The 22,127-nt window shown below is 50.0% G+C and overlaps 1 protein-coding gene across 8 annotated transcripts in view; it reads left to right on the plus strand.

Moving 5' to 3' along the window:
- SMARCA4 (SWI/SNF related, matrix associated, actin dependent regulator of chromatin, subfamily a, member 4) overlaps nucleotides 1-22,127 on the plus strand; it is an 87,259-nt gene that overhangs the window by 4,681 nt on the left and 60,451 nt on the right. For 5 of the 8 annotated variants that reach the window (XM_057311529.1, XM_044377993.3, XM_048226838.2 and 2 more), the window contains exons 2-10: nucleotides 7,458-7,606; nucleotides 11,676-11,925; nucleotides 13,752-13,884; nucleotides 14,696-15,100; nucleotides 15,459-15,557; nucleotides 16,502-16,760; nucleotides 18,929-19,055; nucleotides 19,597-19,770; nucleotides 21,325-21,498. In XM_057311529.1, the coding sequence (XP_057167512.1) occupies nucleotides 11,704-11,925; nucleotides 13,752-13,884; nucleotides 14,696-15,100; nucleotides 15,459-15,557; nucleotides 16,502-16,760; nucleotides 18,929-19,055; nucleotides 19,597-19,770; nucleotides 21,325-21,498 (1,593 nt within the window). In that variant the 5' untranslated portion in view covers nucleotides 7,458-7,606; nucleotides 11,676-11,703. Of the gene's footprint in view, nucleotides 1-7,457; nucleotides 7,607-11,672; nucleotides 11,926-13,751; nucleotides 13,885-14,695; nucleotides 15,101-15,458; nucleotides 15,558-16,501; nucleotides 16,761-18,928; nucleotides 19,056-19,596; nucleotides 19,771-21,324; nucleotides 21,499-22,127 lie in introns of all 8 variants that reach the window. The other 3 variants (XM_057311526.1, XM_057311527.1, XM_057311528.1) reach the window with 3 other exon arrangements.

The following is a 22,127-nucleotide window of genomic DNA, read 5'->3' on the forward strand; positions in this document are numbered from 1 at the left end:
CTTTTAACCTTACATCTGTTCATCAACATGTCCAGAAAAATATTCTAAAACCATCAGACCATGTCGCTGCCCTGCCCAGAACATTCCAGCGGTTTCCCCTTGCACCTAGAGTAGACTCCTACCTCATCACTGCTGCTCTCGAGGCCTGTGATCTGCTCCCCGCCCCCCATCTCTGACTTCGCACAGTCCCACCTCAGGGCCTTTGTAATTGCTGGTCCCTCTGTCCATCAGTAGCCACTGGCTCCCATTACTTCAGGTCTCTGCTTAGATGTATCCCCTCCCTGAGACCATCCCTGGCCACCATGATTGAAAGAGTAATTCCTGTCAGCTTGTTAACCCTGCTTATTTTTTCATAGTACGAGTTCATGGCATCTCCCCCCGCCCCACCTAAGGAACATCATGTCATATTTATTTGTGTGCTTGCCTCTCACTCAGTTGTCAGTTCCATAAGGCAGGGATTTTGTTGGCGACTGGATTCCCAATACCTGGTACCCTGCTTAGCACAGAGTTGGTTCTCAGTCGGTATTTGAGGTGGCTGGGAGGGCCTGTCACAAGTGAAACTGGGCAAGTATAAGTACCATGCCTCCCTGGCCATTCTTGCATTTTGTGCACCCCTATTGTGGGGGACTTCTCTCCCACCCTGTCCGCAGGTTATGTGTCGTTCTCAGCGTTGAATATATAGCAAGTACAGACCGAGCAGTGGTAGACCATGACATCCATCCAGTGGGGCTTGACCAGCCTTAAAAAGAAGAAAAGAAGAGAGTCTATCCGTGTTAAATGGGGAGCATGGTCAGGATAGATTTGTAAAGCTGGTTGGATTTACTTGATGTGTGTTTGCTAGGTCATGTTGTGACTCCAGGTCATGGTCAAAGAGTTTGGAAAGCGCCCATCTAGTAGATAGATGGGATAGCGTTTGTATTCTCTCAGTGGAGACCCTGCATCTCCCTGCTGGATTAGAGCATGAACTCCCCAAGGGCAGGGAACCGGCTTGGCTGTCATCATGTGTTCACATCTTCTGGTGCGTTATAGATGAGGAGATCCTCTTCCGTGGTTTTCGAGTGAATGAAAAAAAAATTTAAAGGGCAGGAGCTGTGGATTCCAATGAATAAAATGATACATAATTCCCAGTGCTAAAAATAATACAGCAGACCGCCTCATCTGTGGGGGATACGTTCCAAGATCCCCCGTGGATGCCTGAAACTATGAATAGTACTGAACCCTATCTATACTGTTTTTCCTATAGGTACATACCTATGGTAAAATTTAATTTATACATGAGGCACAGTAAGAGATTAACAATGTGAAAATTAATAATAGGAAACCTCATTTAAATGGTATCGGGAAGACAGAAGGAGGAGCTCTCAAACCCTACCACTTGTCATCAGTTGCAGACCCAACAGAAAAAGACCTACCTTGCAAGTCACCTTGCCGGTCACAGAACTTTACTACCCTAGCTGAGAAAGAAAGGTTTTTCTTCTGCCCCAGTAACAGCCTAGCCAATGAGACTGTCACAACTCAGCCAATGAAACGCTACTACATTTTGAACTCCCTGTTTACTCCAGTGGACTTCTTGTTTGTAACAGCCCTCCTGACTTCCCCCTTTCCTTCCATAAAAGGTCATTCTTTATTCTCCACACTTGCCTTTGCTTTTGCCATAGTTTGCTTGTCCCGGATTGTTGTTCTCCGTTATTCCCGAATGAATGCATTTTTGCAGGAAAATTAATTGGCAGGTTTGTTTATCCTTCCTTCCTTCCTTCCTTCCTTCCTTCCTTCCTTCCTTCCTTCGAAGATTTTATTTATTTGAGAGAGCACGCATGTGCGTGCACACACGCGAGCCAGGGGAGGGGCAGAGGGAGAAGCAGACTCCCTGCTCAGGACCCTAAGATTGTGACCTGAGCCAGAGGCAGATGCTTAACTGACTGAGCTACCCAGGCGCCCCTGACAGTTTTATTTTAAGGTTAACAACAACAAATAATAAAATGGAACAATTATGACAATAATAGTGTAATAAAAGTTGTGTGAATGTTCTTTTTTTTCTGATAACACCTTATTGTACTGTACTTGCCCTTCTTGTGATAATGTAAGATGATAAAATGCCAGTGCGATGAGATGAAATGAAGTGAGTGATGTAGGCATTGTGATGTAGTGTTAAGCTACTATTGATTTTCTGGCGAAACTCAGCAGGAGGATCATCTGCTCGAGGACTAGGGCTGACTGTGGGTAACTGAAACTGGAAAGCGAAACCTGCGGGGGTGGGGGGACGGGAGGAGGAACTACTGTACTTGGTAATGGACAGACTTGGCATGTCTCCATTTTAGGTAGAACCAATAAGACGCTGTAATTAGTTATCATGACATGGTTTTTTTTGTTTCTGAAGTGTATTCTTTTTTAAGTGTAGGGCAAGGTTTTGCTACGTAATTGTATTGCAAGGAAAATGCTCAGCAGGCAGCATGGAACAGCTAGTGTTGGGGAAGCACTGTCTCAGGAATAAGCTATTTCCATATGTCACCCAAGACAGCAGATGCCTCGTCCCATACGTCCTTTCAGGTTCACAGACCAGCGTGCCAGGTCTGGTCAGGTATAGACAGTTTTCCTAGTAGAGTATTGGGGGGGGGTGCCTCGTTTTGTAGTTTTAATATAACAAATAAGACTGGTTTTGCTGAAGGCATCCTGCCCACCCTCCTTGATCCATCCCCGTACCCTGCCATGGATGGACCATAATGTGTCTGATGATGAAACTTGCAGGGGAAGAAATTTCTCCATGCCCAAAAAGCAAAGTCATAGCTTTCCTGGGGCCAAACTTAAATATAATGCTGGTTTTCAGGCAAGATTGAAAAAAACCCCAAAAACAAAAAACCACACACACACAAAACAACGATAATCTCAGCAAGCAGATTTTAGAGGGTCCCGATTTCCTGTTAGCTGTCTGTCCTGCTTCAGGGCTGGCCACCACTGTTCTTTTTATTTTAACTTTATTTATTTTATTTTTTCAATTTTAATTCCAGTAGAGTTAACATACAGTGTTATATTAGTTTTAGGTGTCCAATATAGTGATTTAACAGTTCTCTACATTATCTCAGTGCTCATTACAATTAAGTATAGTTTTTAATCCCCATCACCTATCTCCTCCGACCCCCCCAGTTTGTTCTCTATAGTTAATGAGTCTGTTTTTTGGTTTGTCCCTTTTTTCCCCTTGTTCACTTGTTTCTTAAATTCTCTTTTTCCCCCCTTTGCTCGTTTGTTTTGTTTCTTAAATTCCACATTATGAGTGAGATCATATGGTTTTTGTCTTTCTCTGGCTGACTTATTTCACTTAGCATAATACTGTAGATCCATCTATCTTGTCATGACCACTGTTCTTTTTTATAAGAGAAAAGCAAAGGGTGGTATGAAAGAAGAAACTAGACCTACTCCTCAAGCAGTCTGGTTCCGCATTTGAATGTCAACAGATGTTTCTATTTTAAATGATAATTTTGATGAAGTTGAAAGTAGAAAATAATGCAATCCTCACATCCTTTCATCTTTTTTATTTCCATAAAGGTACTTCCTGGACATCTTTTCTGGGTGTTTATTTCCCAGGTATTTTTCTGAGCGAGGTTGGTTGGTTGGTTTTGGTGTTTTTTGTTTTTTGGTTTTTTTTAAATATGATTACAAAAGTAATAGAAGGTTGTTGTAAAAAAATAAACGCACACAAAAACGCCAGAGCTCCATGGTGTGGAAAGTGTCGGTTCCCCATCATACAGCTCCTGAGAGAGCTGCTGGCCTCTACCAACCACACTTAGGCAAGTTTTCTTCGGCTGGCTTCTGCCTTCCGCTGAACTTGAATCTGTTCTTATTCTTAGCAGAGTGGGTCTCGGGTCAAGCACACCTTACACTGATGCTCCCTTCTTTCCTCTGCTTCATCTTGGACCTTCCTCCACATCCGTGTGCATGAAGCTACCTCATGGGGCATGGATTGTATGGGGGTTCTGATTGTTCAGCAATTGGGGTGCTTCTCAGAGAAATCAAGGTGATATGGCCATGTTACCTCCAGACCCATTGGCCCTGGGAACCTGTTTTTATCTTGCAGCTTACTGCATGTCTTAGCTCTTGGGTTTTTGATTCTTGCCCCAGAGTAGTTTTATTTCCCATCACATTCCTTTGGGCGGCCTACCTGGATTCCCAGGCTCCATTCCTTCCTCGTGGAGCCCCCAAACACACCCAATCCACAGGCCACACACTTCTCAATTAGGCTCCCAGATACACATGCTAGTGGTTTTACTATTTTGTCCCTCTGTCCTTTTGTCCTTTACTTTTCTCATCTGCTTAGGTGTGGCTGTCTGGTTTGAGATGGATTTCAGTTTTGTGTTTAATTACCTTGTATTTCCCACCCCAGACACCAAGTGACTTGCCATAGAGGGACTTGTTGTAGGAGTCCGGTCTGAACCGTGGAGGTCTCCTGAAACCCCCAAGACTGTAGGATGACCTTGGGGACCCAAGGAATTTGCTGAAAATGCCAAATCCTTAGTTTACTGTGTAGGAAAGGTAGAGGTGTTTGGTGATGAGTGAAAAAGGGGTTGGAGAGAGGGCTGTTCTTGGCCCTCAGATCCCACCTCACTTCTGAAATTTCTGGCCAAACTTGTCAGGCCCTCCTGAGTAGGCAACTTGTGAGAGCACAGTAGTGCCTGGTTCTGTACCCTCCCCAGCTCTCAAGAGGGGCAGGCCCACCCCTGCTCTTTAAGAAGGGGTGACTGGCCAAAAGGAGTTTGATGATGGATAAGAACACCAGGTTTGTGGCACTAGGATCCAAGAGGGCAAGGGATAATTTGTAGCAGCTCAGATCCTGCCTGCTGATTGGCAGGGCGGATCTCATCACTTATGACAGCTGGTTTTTGTTTGCAGTGGGCCTGCGTGGCCTTCAGGCAACCTCTGTTCCTTCTCCAGTTCGCGAAGCTGCCTTGTGTAGCCTTTACTTCCCGAGTTTGTTCCTAAACGCTTTGGGACAGGAGCATCACTTGAGGTTTGTCCTGTGGGGGAAGCTAAGTTAGGAAGCACGGTCTCCAGCCTGGTTACTTACTACGTGCCTCAGTTTACTCATCTCTTTTAGAGAAGAGGAGGATGGAAGGACTTAATCTGCATGTTGCTTCTGGGTGAGTAGTGACAAGCAGTAAGCAACTGCTCAGTAAACACGGGGGCCTTGGTTTTGCCAGCAGGGTGGTATTACTTCCTGCCTGTACGGGCCCTACCTGCGTTAGTTCAGGTGATGCTGGCTGTGACACCCGAGGGAGGGACTGGTCTCATTTTCAGCCTACAGAGGAAGAAATAGAGGTTGGAGAAGGTTAAGTCACTCATTTGTATCATGCGGTTGGCAAGTAGGAGAGTCCAAACTTGAGTCCAGGCTGCGCTTCAGTGAGTTGCATGGTGGCCTGGGCCTTGTGACTCTAGCAAGTCACATCTCTTCACTGAGATGCTGGGTGGCCTGTGAGCCTCAGGGCCCCTCTGTCAGCAGGGCCCATGATAGTCCCTCTGGGAGGTGTGGTGGTATGTGCTCAGTGAGTACATCTCAGCCCTTACCACCAAATGGGCCTACAACCCTGCTTCCCCTCTGGCTGGATCATCTTCCCTGTTATTTCTTTGGAACTGATAAGATCCTCAGCAGTTGTAAATCACGAGGGGGCGGGAGCAAGTCACAATCTTTCTGGATTTTAAAATATCCCTTTCCTTCCTCTATCTCCATGACCTTGAGATAGTAAAGGATAACTGGTTTCCTCTGCTCACAGCACTCTGACACCAAATGTGTGGGTTTTCCACAGGAGCGAGTTTCTGCAGATATGAGCTGGGTGTCCTACTCTTCAATTCAATTCTGACGCTAATTACCCAGAGTTAGTGCAGACTGTAGAGGTTAAGGGCTCAGCCCCAGAAGACTGCTCCCCGCTCCAGACCCCAGTCACAAGTAGTGGGCCCCCAGGTTACCCACACTTCTGTCCAGCTTGGTTACAAATGGGTTCCCATGAAACCCTCCTCAGGTTTGATTATTTGATATCACAGCTCACAAAACTCAAGGAGACACGTGTTTACCTGCATATTATAAAGAATATTATTAAGGGTACAGATAAATAGCCGTATGAAGAAGTGACTAAAGTAAGGTCTAGAAGGATTCCGTGCCCAGGAGCTTTTGTCCCCGTGGAGTTGGAGTGCACCACCCTCCCGGCATGCGGATGTGTTCACCAACCCAGAAGCTCTCCTTGCCTCTTAGTTTAGAGTTTTTATGGATGGTTCATCTTGTAGCCATGATTGATTATTCACTTTTCAATTCTTCTCCCCTCCTAGGAGGATGGGGCTGAAAGTTCCAAGCTTCTAATCATAGCTTGGTCTTTCTGGCAGCCGGCCCCCAATCCTAAAGCTACCCAGAAGCCTACCACGAGTCACTTCATTAGAACAAAAGACACCCCTACCACTTAGGAAATTCCAGGGGTTTTAGTCAAAAACTAAAGGCAGAGACCAAATACATATTTATTATTCTCTCAAGTAGACAAGGTTTTCTTTTTTCTTTTCTTTTCTTTTCTTTCTTTCTTTCTTTCTTTCTTTCTTTCTTTCTTTCTTTCTAGATTTTATTTATTTGGGAGAGCACACGCGCGTGCAGTCATGCACCCGTGAGCTGGGGGAGGGGCAGAGGGAGAGGGAGAAACAAACTCCCTGCTGAGCTGGGAGCCAGATGTGGGGCTTGATCCCAGCACCCTGAGATCACGACTTGAGCTGAAGACAGATGCTTAACTGACTGAGACACCCAGGCGCCCTGGTAGACAAAATTTTTTTAAACAAGACTCCAAAACCATTTACCATGTAAAAACAAACTTGATAAATCAGATGCCATTAAAATAAGAACTTCTCTGCATCACAAGACACCATTAGGAGAATGCAAAGGTGAGCCCCAGACTCAGAGAGGAACCACATATCCCCAAGTAAAACACTAGTGAAAACAGGGCCTTTGCAGAAGTGGTTATCTCAGTGGCCAGCATAGAGAAAGGTGTGCAACACCATTAGTTGCGAGGGAAATACAAATTAAAATGGTAGTAAGATACGATTATATCCTCACCGGAACGGTTATAAGTTAGACTGACACCACCAAGTGTCAGTGTCGATGTAGAAGAACTAGAATGCTCTCCCCTCTGCTGCAGGGATGGTGGTTATGTGAGATTATAGTCCTAATTTGGAAAGCTCCTGGTATTTACCAAAGCTAAATTTATGCCTTCCTATGACGAATGGTTCCACTCCTGGATACCCGAGGAAAATGGGTTTCCACCATTTGTGATGTTGTCCATAGCAGCTTTACCTGCACTGGCCAAAACCCTGTAGCACTGAGTGTGTGAATAGGAGACCGGACTTATAAGGAAGAACAAATGCCCACCGTCCCACCAACATGTATGCCCCTCACAGAAGAGCAGAAGGATACTACTGTATGTCTCTTTTTTTTTCAGATGCAGTTCAATAACAAGTGAAACCACCAAAGAGTGACAGAGTCAAAGCAGTGTTTCCCCCTGGGAGGGTGGTCCTCATGGGAAGGGCCAGGGGTGCCCTGCAGGAGTGTTGTTCATCCAGCTGTACCCCTACAATCAGGGCACTTGAGGTATGCTAAAACCCAGGACAAGTACATAAAATGCTCCCTCTTCCATACCACACTGAGGACCAGAGTGCTGCTTCCGGTTCCTTTTCCCTGTCGTGTGCCCCCCGCCCCGTGCTGCTGCGATTCTGCCGGTGTGTCTGTATTTGTGTGCGTACGAGCACCCCGATTGGGAGTCTGTGTATGGTGGAGCCCGCCTGCTGTGCTGCTCAGGATGGTTTTGCATTGTGCTTGTACTGTTTGGGTCCTTTTTAGTGTCACTTCCCTTTACTGTCACACGTGTCTAAGCTTTCAGTCCAGAAATGAGTTTGCTCCCAGTGGCTCCGTGCACTTACCTGCTTCATCACAGCCTGACACTTGAGAGGTGACAGCTTCCAAAGCACATGCCCTTTTTAAAAGCCTCTTGTGAAACCCCATGCTTCTCAAAGGTAGATGTTGCCATATTTTGACACGAGTATTTTTTTTTAATTCAGTTAATTAACGTATAGTGTATTATTAGTTTTGGGGTTGAGTTTAGCGATTCATCGCTTAAATATAACACCCAGTGCTCATTACATCCCGTGTCCTCTTAATGCCCATCACCCAGTTACCCCATCCCCCTACCCACCTCCCCTCCAGCAACCCTGTTTGTTTCCTATGATTAAGAATCTCTTATGGTTTGTCTCCCTCTCTAATTCCATCTTGTTTTATTTTTCGCTCCCTTCCCCTATGTTGCTCTGTTTTTTTCCTTAAAGTCCACATATGAGTGAAATCATATGATAACTGTCTTTCTCTGATTGACTTATTTTGCTTAGCATAATACCCTCTAGTTGTAGCCACATCATTGCAAATGGTAAGATTTTGTTTTTTGATGGCTGAGTAATAATATTCCATTATATGTGTGTACCACATCTTCTTCATCCATTCATCTGTCGATGGACATCTGGGTTCTTCACATAGTTTGGCTATTGTGGACATTGCTGTTATAAACATTGGGGTGTGGGCCCCTTTGGACCCCTACATTTGAATGTTTGGGATGAATACCTAGTAGTGCAATTGCTGGGTCGTAGGGTAGCTCTAGTTGGCACAAAAGTATTTTTTGATGCCCTCTAGCATCTTCAGTGAGCTCCATATGTTGATGATGAAGTTAGTGCTTCTATGGGTGGAGGTAATAAGTTTCTAGAGGTACCATGCATTTTTTAAAAGATTTTATTTATTTCTTTATTTGAGAGAGAGAGAGTGTGTGTGTGTGACAGAGAGCATGAGTGGGAGGAGGGGGAAAGCAGGCTCCTGATGTGGGGCTCGATCCCAGGACCCTGGGGTCATGACCTGAGCCAAAGGCAGACGCTTAACCAACTGAGCCACCCGGGTGCCCCAGTACCACGCGTTTTGATGGGAGGAAGGTCTGACACTAAGTATAAACTACCTTTAGAAGAGCCATCATTCCAAAGGCTCTTCTCAGTGCTTGCTCTTTGGCATGTCTGTCTTTAGATAAGGAGAAGATGTTCCTTAGATGGTGGATTTTATTTTGCTGTCAGTTTCAGTTGGCATGACTTAGAATAGAGATCTTCAGGTGATAAGGCACCCATGAGTTCCCGGATGCCACGAGATTCCTTGAGTATTTTCAGGGCCATTGTCCCTCTTGCCACCTCACTGCAGTCTCTCTGGGCCTCTCTGAGAGTGCCTGTGGACACGAAGGGCTGGGGCAGGGGGACAGGGGGAGTGCCTTGAGGAGCCATCTTCCTTGACCCAGCTGTGGCTATATTCATGTCACTCAGCTCTCCACCTGTGAAGTATGACTATAGGTGCGTCTTGCCCTAGACAAACCCTGGGCCAGAGGTTTCAGACTTCAGAATCCGCATTTTAGAAAAGGAGGTTGGGGCATAGATCACTCTCACATGGCAGAGACTGGAGTAGCATCTGGGGGTAACAGGATCCTTTTCTGTAGCAGGTGTGACCATTCACATGTATCTGAATCAGGTCTGATTTTGCTTCTAAATGAATTTGTCTCGAAGTTATTTTTTTAAAAGTTTGATTCTACCCCTGCCCTGGGCTTATTGGGTTTTGGATTTGTGGGGAAGAGATGGTGAGCAGACACCAATCCTCCAGCACTCTTGTGAGGTTTATCTAAGGTACAGCACTGGGGCTTCTTGCGCTTTGAAGGAAATCCAGGAGGCCCAGAGAACCTGGAGCACTTTGCGCAGTTGGGTCTGTTCCTAGTCAGGCTGGTATACCGGTCACTGGTCCGTGCCCTGCCAAGATTTCTGGTCCTCTCTGCTCTGATTTTTTTAGCCATGAAACTGGAACAAAGAAGTTTGCGCTTTCAATCTATTATCCAGGAAAATACACCCACCTTTTAAATTAAAACTTTTGTTCTAATTAAGAGAATTAAAAATGTTCTTACACTTCTTAACAAGATTTATCCTTAGAACCAGAAGTCCCCAGTGAAGTTTAGGGACAGAGAGAGTCACTCCAAAAACCAGAAAAGTCCCTGGGGCGCCTGGGTGGCATAGCGGTTAAGCGTCTGCCTTCAGCTGAGGGCGTGATCCCGGCGTTATGGGATCGAGCCCCACGTCAGGCTCCTCTGCTATGAGCCTGCTTCTTCCTCTCCCACTCCCCCTGCTTGTGTTGCCTCTCTCTCGCTGGCTGTCTCTATCTCTGTCGAATAAAGAAATAAAATCTTTAAAAAAAAAAAAAACAAAAAAGTCCACAGAAACAGAAATCGCATTTGTGACATGCCAACAAGAGATGGGCTTGTAAATAACTTGATATGTGACAGAACAAGGGAATACAGTGGAGCCACTGGAATCCACCTTTTGAAGACCACTACATGATTAAAATGGTCTTGGGTATAATCCTATGAAGAAAAGCTTGGCTAGAAAGTGCTGAGTAATACTGTTGAGTGTGTGTGTTCCTGTGTGTAGAACAGTCTAGAAGGGAGGCAGGGAGGTGTGATGGGGTCCCAGGGGCAACATGAGGGCAGCTCTCCACCCTGAGAGGGCCCGCTCTGCATGGCTCAGCTCCATCCTTGTGGCTCTAGTGGTGTCCCATGTCTCTGAGGAAACCCCTTCTTCCCACTCCCCACCTCCCCCTGCCCTGCTGGGAAAGGGGTAAGGCGGGCAGGGTCGCTTGTTGCTTTCTGCAGGGCCAGCAAGCGCTTCACCTCCGTGTCTGGTGGGATGCTGGGTGATTTTAAGTTTCTGTGTTCTTTTTGTTTTCTTCATCTCAACACTGCAATTGTATTACTCCATAATCATGAAAGAAGTTATTAAATTGAAGAGAATAGTATTTAAGGCCATATGTAACTACACAACAGAATAAGGGTTACCTGAACTTTGAACCCATATTATAGAAAGTATATATAAAATTTATCACCTCGTGGCCCTATGGTGGCAAGCAAAATTTACCGTCATCATTAGATTTTTTTGTAGAATAGTTTTGGATCTCGTAGAGGCTTGGGTCATGGTTCTGGGTATCAATTTTTAGTTTTTGGCAACATTCATTTAAACTTCAGACGTGTGAATATCACTGTAGAACTATTTAAGATACCAGAGTGCCGTTATTTATGTAATACCTCTCTTTAAATGAACCTGCGTTTCAGACTTCCATTCATTTATTTTAAAGGAAACTTGGTCTCACTGCCCTAAGTGGAAAACCAGCATCGCTTGCCGTGAATATTTATATTTGTTGAACTTCCGAAGGCCCAGTCGGATACTGTTGCTGGGAGCGGCTTTGAGCCTTAGTCTTGCTCTCTCTTGTTGCTAATAGGAAGGTGGCAGGTATTAGGCGTGAAGGGCGAATCTGCACTGCCCTGAGTGAGACCCCAGGTGGGACAGTGGCTGTAGACCTCCACCTCCTGAGTCTCATCCCTTCCTCGGGACTTTGATCTGATTTTATATGCTTGATGTATTCTTTTCTGTGACAAGAACGGAGGAGAAAGGTCTGGGTGTCGGGGCGGGGGGTGTTGCATGTCGAAGGTGCCAGCTCGCTGTCAAATGAGTGCTTCTCAAAATGCTACGTGTGGTCCTCCCTTGCCAGCTCTTGCGCCCTGGCTATGGATGTGACCCCCAGACTGACCAGGACCTCTCTCTAGCAGGAGACCACTGTCTGCAGCTCCTGTGAAGATGTCCACTCCAGACCCACCCCTGGGCGGAACTCCTCGGCCAGGCCCTTCGCCAGGCCCGGGCCCCTCCCCTGGAGCCATGTTGGGCCCTAGCCCGGGTCCCTCACCGGGCTCTGCCCACAGCATGATGGGGCCCAGCCCAGGGCCTCCCTCAGCAGGTCACCCCATCCCGACCCAGGGGCCTGGAGGGTACCCTCAGGACAACATGCACCAGATGCACAAGGTAGGGAGCCTGCGCCCGCTGCGCTGGGTCCACGTGATCGGAGGTGGGAGGGTGGACAGTGCATCCTGGCTTCTGCTCTGAGCCAGCAGCCTTTCCGCCTTGTGTCTCCCGGACTCATCATTCCGCATGGGAGATGTGGTCACACCGCTCCAGAGCTGCCTTTTGTTCACGAATGAAAATGTCCAAATCCCTAAAAGGTGGCTTGTGTCACATGGCTTCCTGCACGCGGGCTGTTCTGCTCACCCGGGCTCTATATCCCCATTCCATCCTGCACTTGGGTGCCACTCACTGTCTTAATGACTTCTGGAACTGATCAGAGATGCTTTTGCCAGCGAGGTGAGAAAAAAAATGTCTTAACACAAATAGTTTTCCTTTCTCCCTGTGTTCTTGGGTGGTGGCTGGGGAAAACAAGGAAACATCCTTTTATCTATATCAGCATCTAAAGGAAAAGGTGACAGGCTCAAGCCTCAGAGACCACAAGAGATCCTCGTAGAAGATGGACTTCATGTGGCCTAGAAGTGAGGGGTCTCTGCTGACCCCTCTAGCCTCCCTCCCAGGGCTGTCCATGTGTTTGTACCCATTCCACTTAAATCTCCCCCTGCCCGTCAGATGTAGGTGGTTATTGTGCCCATTTTACAGGTGAGGAAGTAGGGTCTCGGAGAGATGGTCACTTACCGAGTCAGTGGTGGAGCCATCTCATCCCTCTGGCCCTTCTTGCCCTCCCCATCTCCCGCACATTTCTGTCAACACTATCTTTCTTGTCGCTTCCTTCTTGAGAAGCTATTAGTGACCTGACTGTCCCCCCCCGCCGCCCAATTTAGTCTGGCTTCTCCAGCACAGCCTATTTTCCTCTCTGCCCACTTTGTTTCTTTCTCTTGGAATCGCTTGCACATATTCCACACGTCTGCCAGACACCTGCCGTTTGTCCTGCACTGTGTTAGGAGCCCAGGAGCCAGGGTCCATGGTAGTGGGACGCCCTTTTCCTGCGTTTGAAGCTGCTCCTGTGGCCCCCGCCAAGCACCCTCTCTTTCTTCTCTCTTGCTTCTTCATGGCACACACTGAGCTGTAGTTGACTTTGTTGGGCCACCCATTAGACTGAGTTCCTGGAAACCAGGATATTCGTGCCAATCAGGGCCTAGCAGAGTGCCCTGGAAGGGTCCGCTTTACCAGCCATTCCAGTCGGGGAAGTACTTAGTACTGAGCCTTTGGAGTGAAAATAGGTGGCATTGTTCTGCAGAGGTCTGGCGTGCCTCTTAGGAGGAACAGAACCACGCCACAGATACCTTTCCTCCCAACTAGTAGGCTGGAGGCCGATCTCAGATCAGAGGACACCGAACACAGTGTAATCATACTTATAGGCAGAAATTTGTGTCTGTTCCTCTGATTTGTAGTTTCCCAAGGAAGAAGGTTTCTGATCCAAAGATTGGTGGTCACCAGGTCTCCTTGTGACGATTAATGGGGAGCTTGGTGTCCCAGCCAAAACAGCTCCTCACCAGGAGCTCATGTCTTTTCCACATGGTATTTTAGCCATCTGGAACTGACTCCTGGCGCCCTGATCCATCTGTCCCTTCACTTCCAGACCTCCAGTCTCCTAGGTGGTCATCCACCACTGAGTGACATTGCTTCATGCATCTGCTTGACACTTCAGTAGGTGTCAGGACCATGGCTTGGACCTAAGCTGCTTGGTCACAGTGGTGATTCAGTACATACCGTGGCAACCTTGGGTGGACATTTTCAGTGGCAGTGAACTCTTGGGCGGCACTTTGCATGCTGCCTCTTCCTGTTCCCCCTTGTTGAGCTTGCCTTGTCATTGTCCCCTCTTGTAGCCAATGGAGTCCATGCATGAGAAGGGCATGTCGGATGACCCCCGCTACAACCAGATGAAGGGCATGGGGATGCGGTCGGGGGCCCATGCAGGGATGGGGCCCCCGCCAAGCCCCATGGACCAGCACTCCCAAGGTACTGTTTCGTTACTCTTCTTTCCTTGTGTTTGTTGCCCCCCACCCCAACCCCAGTCATTTTCCTGATTGGGTTTCCTGATCTCCCACAGGCAGATTCAGGGTAGACCCAGGACAGTTTGGCCCTGTGGGAGGCCCTGCCATGGAGGGCTGTTGAGTTTGGGCTTGGCCAGTGCCCATATTGGGCCGATTTGTCCTAGAGCAGCCTCTGGAGAGGGAACCCTGGTGGGACGCATCCGTATGCAGCCCTGGAGTTTAGACAGGGGCCGAGCAGGGTGGGCTCCTCGGGCTAGCAGCTCCCGTGATATCCAGGAACATCCTAGAAATGCAGATTCCTGGGCCCCGCTTCAGACCGCTGAGACAGAATCTTGGGGTGGGGGGCTCTGCTTTAACAAGCCTTCCATGTAGTTATTCTGAACAGGGCAGTTGGAAAAGCGATGGAGTAGATGACTTCCTGTCATCAGGGTGGGAAGCTCAGTGCCTCCAGGGGCTCTATACTTAATGGAGGGTAGAGGTGTGGTCTGTTCAACTTGAGAGGCAAGAGGGCAGGCCTGAGGGACGCCTGGATCTGTGCAGCAGCTCAGCATTGACCATCAGCAGGCAACATGCTGAAGGCCGAGCCAAACCAAACCGGTCGTGCCAGCCACTGGTCTGGGTGCTTCTCCTTTGAATTATGGGATTAAAGTCGTTTGGCCACCCCGTGTCTTGGGGTAGGAGCTGGTGTAAGCACAGTTGAAAGGTTACTGTCTTTGCCTTAGAAATCACAGGACGTGTGTTGCTGAGTGACCACTTGGATCCACATTGCTTCACAGGTTACCCTTCCCCCCTGGGCGGCTCCGAGCATGCCTCCAGTCCGGTTCCAGCCAGTGGCCCGTCGTCAGGCCCACAGATGTCCTCTGGGCCAGGAGGGGCCCCCCTGGATGGTGCCGATCCCCAGGCTTTGGGACAGCAGAACCGGGGCCCGACTCCATTTAACCAGAACCAGCTGCATCAGCTCAGAGCCCAGATCATGGCGTACAAGATGCTGGCCAGGGGGCAGCCCCTCCCCGACCACCTGCAGATGGCGGTGCAGGGGAAGCGGCCGATGCCCGGGATGCAGCAGCAGATGCCAACACTACCTCCACCCTCTGTGTCCGCCACGGGACCTGGCCCCGGCCCTGGCCCTGGCCCGGGTCCGGGTCCAGGACCAGCACCTCCAAATTATAGCAGGCCTCACGGTAAGGCCTGCTGTCCCCAGCGCTCGGGGTAGGGAGGGGACTCAGAGCAAACTGACCAGAAGGTGGGCAGCGACGTCAACAGACCTGGGCACAACCGCCCACGGACATCCTCTCCGCCCCCCGCTCCCCCCAGACCACACGGTGTCGGCAGCGCTCAGGGCACTCAGACAGCAGGGCTGCTTTCGTGCTCAATGTTGTTTCTCCAGCTGCCTCCCCGCCCCCCCACCCCCACCCCCTTGCCCACACTGAGGGGCTTGTTGTTGGGTGCGTCCCCTGGAGCCAGGCCTGCCTGTGGGGGTGATGCAGGCATAAACGCAGGGTGCCTTTTATCCTCTTGTTTGTCTCTCCCTATGTATAGGTATGGGAGGGCCCAATATGCCCCCCCCAGGACCCTCAGGCGTGCCCCCTGGGATGCCGGGTCAGCCCCCCGGAGGGCCTCCCAAGCCTTGGCCTGAAGGTAAGTCCCCTCTGTCTTGGTGGCATGTGCCTTCCCTGGCTCCCATCACGAACTTGCACCATGCAGCCCCTGAGAGGAGCCTCCTCAGAGAGAGGGGGCCAAGGACAAGTCCTCGCTTCTTTCTGCCTTCTCTGGGTCTTCTCTGCCCCTGGTCAGTTCACAGAGGCTTGGGTTTGGTTCCACTGCATGATTCCTGCCCCACCTTGTCCTGTGGGTCGTGGTAACCCTGGGGTCTCCTCACCAGGGAGAGGAGGATCCTAGCGAACGAGTTCCCTGGGTGACTCAAGTGAGAGGCTGTGGAGAGGCGCTGCCGCAGCCACAGATCCTGTCCTTCAGGAGTGGCGCCTCTGAGCCCAGAGGCCGTGTTTGACCCCCTTCCCTCCTGAGAACACACCCCCACCCCAGTGCTGTGGGAGGCAGGCAGGGTGGCAGGGTGGCTCAGGCTTCCGTTTCTGCTCTGTGCAGCCTCTGTGTTGTGTAAAACGTGGTTGTCAGGAGGTATCGGAGGGTCGCCTCTGTGGGGGTGAAGCATGGGTAAAACAGGCTCATTCCTTGTCCCCTTGGATCCGGAGGTTTAGTGATGGGCACAGGAGAGCTCATTGCTTAAATAGGATTCCTTGGGCACTGGATGAAAGTCTGGAAACTGCTACTCCCATGAGGCCACACACAGCAGGACCACAGCTGGGAGCGGCGCTTAGGCAGGGATGGCTTCAGGAAAGGGCACGTCTGCTGAGCTCCGGAGGAGGCAGGAGGGAGGGGGACCCCCGAGGAACCCCTGAGTGAGAAGCAGCATGGCAGCCTGCGCAGGCCTCGTCAGCCTTGGGGATGAGTTCGTCCCTGGGGCCGTGAGCGCCCAGCAGGCTTTTCATTTACCCCCAGAGTTGAGCCAGAACTCAAGCTGTGCCTTTCCCACCTGACTCCTCTCCCCCCCCACCCCCACCCAGGACCCATGGCAAATGCTGCTGCCCCCACGAGCACACCTCAGAAGCTGATCCCCCCACAGCCAACGGGCCGCCCCTCACCTGCACCCCCTGCCGTCCCGCCCGCTGCCTCCCCGGTGATGCCGCCCCAGACGCAGTCGCCAGGGCAGCCTGCCCAGCCTGCCCCCATGGTGCCATTGCACCAGAAGCAGAGCCGCATCACCCCCATCCAGAAGCCGCGGGGCCTGGACCCTGTGGAGATCCTGCAGGAGCGCGAGTACAGGTGAGGGCGCGGCCGCCTATGGCCACTTGCAGTTGCTGCCCCTCGCACCGGTCAGCCCTGACACATGTCAGTTTGACTCACAGTTCTAAAGGCCGGTGGGGTATGTGACCAGAAATCTGTCACCAATTGCCTAGTTCTCTGTGTTGCTATCCTTCCAGAGAAATCCTGTGTGTGTATAGGCAGAGCGGTGCAAGTAGCCACATGGTGCCCAAGTGTTTCATGATGTGCACACGGTTCTTCGCCTGGCAGCAGGGCTTAGGTCATCCCTTATTTGTACCAAATGAGCTTTTCTTTCTCTTGGATGCATAGTATTCTATCTGGTGGCCGTACCGTAAGTGATTTAGCGAGTACTCTGGCTGAAGGGATGTCAGGTTGTTTCTAATCTTTTTTGTTTGTTTCCTAGTCTTTTGTTAAAACAATGCTGTAGTCAACACACTTGCATCTCTCTCTTTTCCCGTGTGTGTGCATGTGTCAGAGTAAATCCCTAAACGTGCCATGGCTTGGGTGCAGGGGACGTAGGCAGGGAAATTTCCTAGATTCTGCAAAACTGCCCTCCATAGAGGTCGGACAGGTAGATGTTGAATGGAAGTGCTTTGTTCTCCTCGCTAACTTTCGGCTCATCAGCACTCGAAAAGCAACCCATCAAAGCTCTGTGGTGGGCCCTCTCAAACATCACTAGTTGCCGGCTGCTTTGCCAAGGCCTTCTGGGTGCCAGGTGCAGGGGGAGATAGCGGGCACACAGTGTGCCTGATCACTCTATCCCATGTGGCTGGGGCACCTCAGGTTCGCCCCCCGAACACCTTGCCCTCCCCCATTTTCTCCATTGCATCGACAGCTTGTTCTGGGCTGTCCTCCCTTGGTAAACGTAAGCCCCATGCGGGAGGGGCTGTGCTTTGTTCACCATAATCCACAGATGTATCAGTAAACTTTGTCCAATAATAGTCTCCAAAGTGCCTCGCCAGCTGTGATGTGCTCTGGAGCTCCAGCTCCTGTACCCAGGCACCTCCCCTCCAGCTCCATTTAGATAGCTTAAACATGGCCTTTCTAGATGTCCTCACGTCCCCCACGTTTCCCTCCCGTTTCTATCCCCGTGCACCTGACAGTAGCTCACTGGGCTAGACCCTGCCACCCCTTCACTGTTACTCACCCTCCCTCATCCCCCATGTCCTCGTCTCAGCTCCCAGCCCCCATCCTGGGAACTGGTGGCCTTTTCCACATTGTGGACCCTGCCACCTGGTCTACACGTCCCCTTGCTGGCCTCCCTGCTCTCCCCCTCGCTTATGCAGTCTGTTCCCACATAGCAGTTTTGGAGTCTCTTTTTATAATTAACTTCCATTAGATTTATTCCCCAGGTTTAAACGTGCCACTGGTGTCCTATTGCCCCTTCAGTAAGGACCTTTTTGTTTAGCCTCTGCCCAAGGCTCTGTGCTTGCCCGCACCACTCTCCCTTTCCTCTTTTTCTGCAGAACAAGTGAGACTCATTTCTGCCCCTGGGCCTTTGCACAGACTGTGCATGACCTTGGCTAATTTAGGTCTGATTGCTGAGGTCACCTGCTCATAGAGTCCCTGCCTCCCATCTCACTTCCAACCCCCTTCTTAGAGGGCTTGGTACTCTTTGGAATTAGTGTAGATATTTAATTTTTTAACTCCTTTATGGTCTGTCTTGTTGATAAGGCTGTGAGCTCTATGAGAATAACAAATTAGTCTTGTTTACTCTTGTTTAGTGCTAAGGCCCAGCGTCTGGATCAGTCCCTGGCACACAGTAGGTGTTTCATAAATATGTGTGAAACATTGAGAAGAGGGATTATCTCATTTGAACTTCAGACCAAGCCTGTAGGGTTGCTCTGCTGGGTCGGTCGTCCCTGGGCTGGGGTGGAGACGCTGGTCCACCTGATTCCATAGCCAGCTTTTCGCTGCCGAAATGTCACAAGGTGGCTGTGCCCTGTCGGGCTTGCTGTGCCTGCCCTGCTCTTTCTGTATTCTGCGTTTTGGCTGGCTTCCTTTTCTGAGCCATTTCACATCTCATGACTAGGATCTGCCTTCCTTGAGGGATGGATTCTGCTGAGGTTCCACCTTTAAAGAAAAGGAACAGGTGGGCTCGCCCCCCCGCCCCCGTGAGTAGATAAGAGCTCTCATCACCTCTCCTTTCTTCTGTCTTTGCCACCCAGGCTGCAGGCTCGGATCGCACACCGAATTCAGGAACTTGAAAACCTTCCCGGGTCCCTGGCCGGGGATTTACGAACCAAAGCGACCATTGAGCTCAAGGCGCTCAGGCTGCTGAACTTCCAGAGGCAGGTGGGCACAGGCACAGGCCCGTTGCTTGAGGAAAAGAGCCTTTTCTGCCAACATTGATTCAAAGAGCAGCCACTTGCCAGGCAGTTACTAAATGTGCCTTGATCATTAAAAGCAGCAGTGGCCTCACATCCTCGCTGGCTGGCTGTCCCCCTCTGCTGTCCATGTCCTGCACAGTGGTGGGACGTTAGCTTTTCTCGGGATGGGTAGCTGTGGGTCTTTCCTAGGGCTGTAGATGCCAGCTTGGAACAGGAGACTTAAGTGGGTCTGTTTTTGAGGGTGCTGTACTTTCGAATGACCCATAAGAAAGATTTTGTGTGTGGTTGACGGGAGGCAGAGCTGGAGCCCTGAAGTTATGAGAGAGCCTTCTGCTAGGTGTCCAGAAGCAGTCATCTCCTGACCTGTGCTCATGCTGTGTATGAGCACCCATCAGACAGCATTTAGAACAGATCCTTCTGGAAGGAGCAGCGTTCTGTCTAGCTTGAGATCTGTAATTATGTGTGGACCTGACAACGTCATGCACATCATTTCTTCCTTCCTCAAGCTACGACAGGAAGTGGTGGTGTGCATGAGGAGGGACACAGCCCTTGAGACGGCCCTCAACGCCAAGGCCTATAAGCGCAGCAAGCGGCAGTCCCTGCGTGAGGCCCGCATCACCGAGAAGCTGGAGAAGCAGCAGAAGATCGAGCAGGAGCGCAAGCGCCGGCAGAAGCACCAGGTGCGTCCCCGCCCAGCTGCGAGGCTCGGCCTGCATGCCTGGGTTGCCAGAGCTTGCATGCTGGCGAGTCTGGTTTGGTTTGTGTCTAAGTATGCTGCCTGTCTTTTCTGCTCATCACAACAGTATTCCAGGCACCGAGAATATGTTAGTGGACAAAACCAAATGGCAGTGGGAGGATGGGCCATAATCATGTATGCCATGTTGGGACGTAATAAGGTGTGAAGAGATGTAAAGCAGGGGTGGAGAGTGACAGAGGGGCTGTTGACATGGCATGGTTGGGGGAGTTCTCTGAGAAGGCGGAATCTGAGGGAGGGAGCCACAGAGACATGTGGGCAAGGAGCTTTGCAGATGGAGGGGAAGCTGCAGAGGCCCTGGGGCTGGAATGTACCCTGTGTTCTGTGATCAGCAGGGATTCCAGTGTGGCTGGAGTGGAGTGAGCCAGGGAGAGAGTGGGATGAAGGGAGGACAGAGAGGTGTGATAGGCAGAGCGTCTGGGCTGAGGAGACAACTTGGGCCTTTGCTCTGAGTGAGGTGGGAGCCATGGAGGGTCCTGAGCAGAGGAGGGCGTGATCTGACTTAGCTTTTACAAAATCAGTCAGGAAGACCGCATCTCTACTGGGGGACGATTTGGTTTGTTTGCTCATTTACGTTTTCTAAACCTCTCCTTTAGTCGATATCTAGTACTGGTGTAGTTTAAAATTTAAAAGGGCAACAACCTGTTAGCGTTTTGGTATGTACCCTTCAGGTTGGTTTTCTGTAGGCACAGAGTATTCAAAAGTTAAATGGCCTCCTTTAAACAAACGTAGATACATACTGGCTGGTTTTTAAGTATTGTGGAAGCATGATTTTTTTTTTTTTTTAAGATTTTTATTTATCGGACAGAGAGAGACACACAGCGAGAGAGGGAACACCAGCAGGGGGAGTGGGAGAGGGAGAAGCAGGCTTCCTGCTGAGCAGGGAGCCCGATGCGGGGCTCGATCCCAGGACCCTGGGATCATGACCTGAGCCGAAGCAGACGCTTAATGACGGAGCCACCCAGGCGCCCATGGAAGCACGATTTTTAACATCTACATTGTATTCCTTCTCTGCCTTGGCATCTAGTAATTTATGTGACCATTTCCCTGTTGGGGTACATGTAGCCTATTCTCAACCTTGCAATGTTAGAAGTAATACTAGAAGAGGCATTCTCGAACTTGAATTTTTTTTGGCCTATATCTACTGTTTTCCTTAAAGGGACTTCCTGGCAGTGGAATAACTTGTTTAGAGGGTGAGGGCGTTTTGAAGTGGTTAGTGTTCAGTGCCAGGTTGTTTGGGCAAGGCGGATGGCCCTGTCTGTTATCCATGAGGGAGGGCCCCTCTCACCACAGTCCCCAGCGCGGGGCTTTCATTACAGAGAGAATGCCGAACCTCGGGGGCATACAGTGTCGTCGTACTGTTTCGATTACGTCCTCTTGGTTTTAAGCAAGCTGCCTTTAAAGTTTTGTCTGCTTTGTGGCAACGCTACAGCGACCCCTGGGGAGTAGCCAGTCCTCTCTTTTGTGTATGTCCCTGCAGGAATACCTCAACAGCATTCTGCAGCATGCCAAGGATTTCAAAGAATATCACAGATCGGTCACAGGCAAAATCCAGAAGCTCACGAAGGCGGTGGCCACGTACCACGCCAACACGGAGAGGGAACAGAAGAAGGAAAACGAAAGAATTGAGAAAGAAAGAATGCGGAGACTCATGGTAAAATTCTGCCGTCACGACATCATGTCCCTTTGTGACCCTTTGCGGGTGCTTTGGGTGTGGCGGGCACCAGGGTTTGATTGCCTGGTGTTACGCCAAGGTGGATTACTGCTCAGAGTTAGAGGTGGGACAGAGAGAAAGAAAGGGCTTGGGTTTGGGAGTCTAAGAGAACTGGCCTATTCATTCTGTCAGTGGTTGCAAGACCTTAGGCTGATTATCTGGCTGCTTGCTCTGTGTTCTCTCCAGAAAGTGGAGGGGGCATACACTCTAGGTTGGGAGAGTGACTGATGATGTGATCCCTGTCCTCCGTCCCCACCCTTTGCGTCTGGCTATTAGGGTGATCCTCTAGTTGGGCAGATACTGACAGGCACTGCTGTATGCACGCGGCCTCAGTAGTAAGGAGAAACATGCAGTTCCTCCCCTCAACGGCCACTCCTGCTGGCCCTAGAGAGACAGATGCCCAGGCCAAACAGACAAAACCATTTTGGGTGGTGGGAAGTACCTGAAGAGAAAGAAGCAGAATGAGGGAGTGGGGATTGATGGGGTGTTAAGGGAAGGGTGGGCATGACTCCCTGGATGAAATGCCTCCCAGAGAAAGAGGAACTGAGGGCAAGCATCTCAGGCAGCAG

Source organism: Ursus arctos, unplaced genomic scaffold (genome assembly GCF_023065955.2).
Source record: "Ursus arctos isolate Adak ecotype North America unplaced genomic scaffold, UrsArc2.0 scaffold_14, whole genome shotgun sequence".
NCBI lineage: Eukaryota > Metazoa > Chordata > Mammalia > Carnivora > Ursidae > Ursus > Ursus arctos.